This window comes from Coturnix japonica, chromosome W, assembly GCF_054131305.1.
Source record: "Coturnix japonica strain WE chromosome W, WE-NBRP24, whole genome shotgun sequence".
NCBI lineage: Eukaryota > Metazoa > Chordata > Aves > Galliformes > Phasianidae > Coturnix > Coturnix japonica.
This window is the reverse complement of record NC_140701.1, coordinates 3,703,399-3,709,516: the sequence shown is the minus strand read 5'-3', so window position 1 is coordinate 3,709,516 and position 6,118 is coordinate 3,703,399. Positions and strand designations below refer to the sequence as shown.

The 6,118-nt window shown below is 42.7% G+C and overlaps 1 protein-coding gene across 1 annotated transcript; it reads left to right on the top strand.

The window, feature by feature from the left end:
• The first annotated feature begins 2,579 nt into the window (after positions 1-2,579).
• On the top strand, positions 2,580-4,234 carry LOC146754267 (immunoglobulin superfamily member 22-like). The gene is made up of 4 exons (XM_085527502.1): positions 2,580-2,605; positions 3,018-3,304; positions 3,964-4,185; positions 4,230-4,234. The coding sequence occupies exons 1-4, from the start codon at positions 2,580-2,582 to the stop codon at positions 4,232-4,234; spliced, it is 540 nt and encodes a 179-aa protein (XP_085383628.1).
• The last annotated feature ends 1,884 nt before the right edge of the window (positions 4,235-6,118 follow it).

The window sequence follows — 6,118 nt, the reverse complement described above, 5'->3', positions numbered from 1 at the left end:
ACACTTAGTTTTAACAGAAGAGCTGATATTCTCTAGTGAAGGCTATTAGTTTGGGCACAAGTGGTAACCTAAACCTGTTCCAACCTGTACATACAAACCTGCAAGATGGTCTCATTTCAGTCCCTCAGTCAATACTTTTTCTTTTCTTCCCTCAGAGCCAAAACCTGTGTTTATAAACCAGGAGAAGGTGCAGAAAGAGCTGAGTGCTGCCCTGGCAGCAAGTGCCTCCCTCAGCTGTGAAGTAGCACAGGATCCAATCTAAGTAAAATGATCCAAGGATGGAAGACTGCTTGCCTCCTCCAGAAAGTTCAGAATGGAATCTGTGGGCAAAACACGGCGTCTGGTTGTGGAGCAGCTGGAGAAGAAAGATGCTGGAGAATACATCTGCGAGGCTGCTGGCCAGAAGATGACCTTCAAGTTGGAAACAACTGGTGAGCATTTGCTTTGGGAACACTAAGCAGCTTTGGTGGGATGTGGATGTGGGGGAATGGCTGGTTTCATTGACATGAGAGAACAGGCAGTGATGCTGTGAAACCAGATGGATGATGCTCAGCCTGGCCATGTGCCTCAGAGCTCTTTGCTCAAGGAAGCCAAGTGTAGTTGTGGGTTTGCTCTCAAGAGCACAGTTTGGTAGGGATGAGTTGGCGGTTGGACTAGATGACCTTAGTGGTCTTTTCCAGCCTTAGTGACTCTGTGGTTCTCTGCTTCAGGAAAGACCTGCTCTCTGACTTACACACGTGTCCAAGTCAAGGATGCCGCAGAAATAAAATCTGTAGCAGAAAAGGCAGAATCTCGTGCCCATCTTACAGTGAAAGGTAATTATGCTTCTGATGACGATTTTGCTTAAATTATGTTATAAACCAGCTAACAACCTTTGCTTTAATGTCAAGGAAGTTAAACACCACCATGACCTTTCACAGAAATAAAAGCTCCAACCTACCTGCCTTTCTGCCCACAAAATATCCAGTTTGTCTTTTGGGATTTACTTTGCTAAGTAAAACAGGCGATTTTCTTAGGAAGTTGATTTTCTACCTTTAGACTTCAGATTTGTGTTTGAACGTTGAGGGATAAAAACATAGCTTGAATTTTTCTTCATCTTCTCTGTATGTTTGAAATGAGCACAGGTTGTGGTTTTTTTTTAATATATACAATGTTAGGGTATATATATGATGTTAAGTGTGGTAAAGAAAAGGGAGACATTTGAGTTAGCACAGTACTCAAGAGTTCAGTCCCCAGCTTTGCCACTGTTACAATTATAAGGGCAAGAACATCCTGGAAAATGAATTTCTCCTAAGTAGAGTCATTACATTTGAGCTACAGAGACCTTTACTAGGAGAAAACTTGTTGTTCAGAGCTACGTTGCTGTATTTAACCAAAGTAATTATCAATGTCTGTGTTTCACTGATCCTCTATTCCATTTCGTAATGCGAGGAGTTTGATATCGAGATGGGAAGGTCATGATTTGATTTGGATGTTGGACTGGGAATCAGAAGATCTGGGCTCTCTTCAGGTTGTCAGTCTTATTGTCTGACTTCTTAACAACTTTCCTTTCTTTCTACTACTTTTTTAATGATGTTTTAAGGCATTTTGAGCTGATAGGTGTAGTGTTCATGTGCAGTAATGCTGACATGAGTAAGTAGGGTGATAATGTATGGGTTTTTTATATTCCTTCTAAATCTCTGCTTTCTCTTGTTCCATCCTTCTTAAAGAGCAATCCATTAATCTAGTAAAGGAGCTGTGTGATGAGGATGTGACTGAGCCTGAAGAAGCCAAATTTGAATGCGAGATATCCATTCCTTCTATGAAACCTCCCAAGTGGTATCTGCGTGAAGAAATCTTACAGGCTGGCAGAAACTTGATTATGCAGCAAGAAGGCACCATCCACCGGCTGACCATACCGAAAACCACCACTGATATGACAGGCACCATTCAGTTCTCAATTGGCAAATCCAAATCCACAGCCAATCTGCTCATCAGAGGTAACGTATCCTGGCTTGATTTACATCATGAAGATGAAGAATTAATTACCGTACAGTCTTCCTTCACTGGAGTCTTTGAAATATTGTGTGTTTTCTGGAGGGTCTGCTCCATTTCCTTTTATAAGTCGTTGGACACTAAATAAGACAGCTGCATCTCAGTAAAAGATCTGTTTGAATAGTTGTGATGTGCTTACTATTCAGATCTACAGAGCTGAGGTTTTGTCCTTGGCTATACCAAAGAAGTCAAATCAGGTGGAATTAATTGTATTTCTGAAGTAGACAAGTTTAAGTTTGGTAGCACCTAAATTTGATGCAGTTTGTCATTGATTTCATCTGAAGGAAACTTCCAGGCTTCTTATCTGCTGTTGTCCCCAGCGTAAGAGTCTCCATTCACATCCTAAAGTACTTGTTATATTTTCAACTCACTCTTATTTGAAAAAAAGCCTCAACTGGGAGCAATTTAATAAGCACAGAACAAGAGCTGGACCTTGCATTTAGTAGATAATATACAGTATTACTTTATAGAAATGTAGTCAATGGCATTCCCTATAGGCAATCGTTTGTTTTATCTTTAGAGTGGTTCAAAGAACAATTGTGAACATGGAATTAATTGGAATGGAATACACGCAAGAGACTTTCCTCTTCTTCCAATTGTCCTCATCCTTTCTTCTCTTCCACCCCTGTTTTGCAGATTACCATTTACAAATCACCAGGAAGTTGGAGGACAAGACAGCTTTGGAATGTCATTCTGTCATCCTGTCCTGTGAGTTCAGGCCTTCTCCAAAGGTTGTGAAATGGTTCAAGGGCCACCCACCCATCGAGCCCTCTGAGAAGTACAAGATCAAGAGGGATAAGCATTCAGCAGAGCTCAAGATTCTGAAGCTGAAGCCCGATGATGCTGGTGTGTACAAGTGCAAGGCAGAAATTGCAGAGACTTAGGCCACGCTGACAGCTGAAGGTATGAGCATGGAGGGTGGCCTCTTCCATGTCCTATTTCACCTCAGATTTCTCTTCTTAAGGTTCTTATTTTTGTAACAGTTCACCTTGTTTCCCCACAGCTCGCAATGTAGAAGTGACGAAGCACCTGCATGATGTTGAAACTGAAGAAGAGAGCTCTGCTGTCTTCTCCTGCGAGCTGTCCCATGATGACGAGGACGTGGAATGGTTCCTGAATGGCAACCTCCTTTACACCAACAATTACAATGACATCAAGAACGTTGGCAGTTGCTGCACACTGACAATGAGTCAGGTTAAGCCTGAAGATGCTGGCACAGTGACAGTGAAGTCAGACAAGGTGTCAGAAAGCGCGCGCCTGAAGGTGATAGGTGGGTCTGGTCACAACCCTCCTGGATGTAAGAGATGCTAAGGAGCTCCAGTTCATTCTATTGTGAAGCAATCCTGCTTCTAAAGCTCACCTCTCTGGGGTGAAAAGTTATCAGGGGCTTTCTTCCAGTGGAAGGTTCCATTGCAGCAGATATCAACGAAGGAGGATGGTTTTGGTGTCCTGCCAAAGCATTCCATTGCTTTTTATCATCATTTTACTTAACACAAGAAGAGTTACAGGAGCAATTTTTTTACTGCTTCAGTGCCATGCAGTGTCAATGCTGTTGTCTCCAAGGATTTATGACTGCAGGGAGAGATCAGCTTATCCTCTTAATCCTGTGGCCTGCTGTATGAGCTCTGCTCCATGTGAGGGCAATGCCAGCTCTCCAGCTTTAGAAGAGCTGCATCCCAATAACTTCATATGATATCAGTCCCACCCAGAGCAATGCAGGCTGTCCCTCCTGTTCCCTGTATTCTCCTACTGATTAGTTCAGAATTCCTTAAAGCGCATTCAGTCAACACACATGAAACCGCTTTAGGTTCTATATTGGTGTTGTCAGTACTGGTAAAGATTTATTGATCTCTCCTTAAAAAGCTGAAAGCAACTGGAAATGTCTCAACTTCTGTATCACGTTGTTCTGTTTTGCCTGTTTAATTGCAGAGAAGCCTGCTGTCTTCATGAAGTCCTTGGATGATGTTTTTGGTGAGGAGCGGGGTGTGATTAAATTGGAATGTGAAGACTCTAAAGAGAAGGTCAAACCAGTGAGGAAAAAGGACGGTGATGTGCTCACTTCTGGCAACAAGTATGAGCTGGTACAGTCTGGGAAGACCCTATGTCTCCTTCTCCATGACCTCGAGAAGCCAGATGCAGGTTTCTATACCTGTGATATTGGCACTGATGTTGCCAAGTCAAATGTCGGCGTTCAGGGTAAGTACTGTGGAAAGTGAAGGAGTGCTAAAAGCACATTCAGTGTGGTCACTATGTCTTACACCTATTCCCCCACGAGCCTTAATAGTTTCTACAATAGAAGTGTATTTCTGCAATTTAGCGCAGTGATGTCTGGAAAATTCCCATTGCTTTTGAAGTAAATGTATCTCCTTTTGCCATGAAAATCACAAAAAACGTCAAGAATGTCCTGGAAATGTTTCCTTTCTAAACATCCCTAAAATGGAGAAATGGTTTGAACACCAGTAGGGGTAGGATGGTAACAAATTAGCTAATAGAAACATTTAATGTCTTGTCGTAGGCAAAACCCTTTTTCTCACGCAGCATCCTAGAGTTGTCCTCTCTGTTAGGTTTTTCCCTCTGTAGCTCATTGAATCTTCATTGTGCTCCATGGACTGAGCTGCTCTCCTTGTAGTTCTTCCAGAGCAAAGCCAAGAGATTCACGTCTCTTTTTTTTTATAGCTTTCTGGTAATTCTGAGAAGAGAATGTCTTAGAGAATACATCAGTGAGGAACGCAGCCATGATCTGCAAATCCTGAGTTCAAACACCAGTACTGCTACTCACATTGGTCACGAATGCCTTTTCTCCATCTAAACCTCATACTAACCTATCTCTTATCTTCCAGAGCTGAATATTGGCATTAGCAAACGGCTGAAAAACACTGAAATCCAGGAGGTAGAAGATTGCACTTTTGAATGCATTCTATCCCATGAAAGCATTGACGAGTTCAAGTGGACACTGAATGGAAGCAGAGTGGAAAGTGGTGGGCGATTTAAAGCTTCTAACGTGGGTTGGTAAGAGACTCTCCTTATCAAAAGTGTGACTCCTACTGACTCTGGGGAAGTCGTTTTTATTGCCCGTGGTCTAACCTCCAAAGCCTCTCTGTCTGTGAAAGGTAATGAGATGGGAGAGATTCTGGGGTCTGATTCCTTCAACTGTCTTCTGATAAGATTGTCATGAGAGCTAACTCATAATATGGTTAAAGTGAATAGCAACCTTCTACTTGAACCTTGAAGCACTGAGAATTTCTCTTAAAAATAAGTAAAAGGAGGAACCATTTGACACAAATGTGAGAACTACCCAAAGCACTGGGGTAGTGTTGGAAATGGGCATCTCACTACAGCTTGTTCCATTAACAGTAAATCAGGAATGATCTGTTGAGGGAACTGTGGGAGCAAATATCCTCTAAGTATAAGCTGAAGGGATGGCCTTCACATCATCTAGCTGTACAACAAATTCCTATTTAGAACATGTGCATCTGAGAGCATCATCTGAGGCTCCCAGTGTGATCAGTGGAGAGAAGGAAGAGGCAGTTTTCAGACATGGTTCATCATCCTCAATGGGGTAGATTTAAGAGAGAATTAATGGTGCCTGGAATTCTATTGTCTGTACTTTACAGATTACTGCTGGCTGTAGGATGGCGTCTGTTGCAAGTGCCTCTCTAACTTATCTCCAGCATGTAGATGCGTGTATTTTGAGAGAGGCATCCTACCCTAAGTGTATGTTACTCAAAAAGCAATGTTTTCTTTCAGAAAAACCTACTGAAGTAACAAAACAGCTGGAGGATAAGACAGCAGCAGCAGGGCAGGACATCAGCCTGAGCCGTGAGCTGTCGAAACCAGATGTGAACATCAGGTGGTACAAGGATGGCAAAGCAATCAGAAAAAGCCAGAAGTACAACTTGCAGCAGGAGGGAACTGGGGCCATTCTGATCATCCATGACTCTACCGCCAAGGACAGCGGGGAGTACACCTGTGAGACAGAGGACTCTGAAACAAAAGCCAGGGTCACTGTGCAAGGTGAGTTGAAAAGCACACTGGGGATGGCATGTAGAGAAGTCGAGGTAAATATCTGCAGCCTGTGGGTGAT

Bases quoted from the DNA above. Each gene is read 5' to 3' on its own strand.
- LOC146754267 (XM_085527502.1), top strand. From the start codon at position 2,580: ATGGAATTAATTGGAATGGAATACAC. The intron at 2,606-3,017 runs GCAAGAGACTTT...TTTTTGTAACAG, and splicing joins TTAATTGGAATGGAATACAC to TTCACCTTGTTTCCCCACAG. The intron at 3,305-3,963 runs GTGGGTCTGGTC...GTTTAATTGCAG, and splicing joins CGCGCGCCTGAAGGTGATAG to AGAAGCCTGCTGTCTTCATG.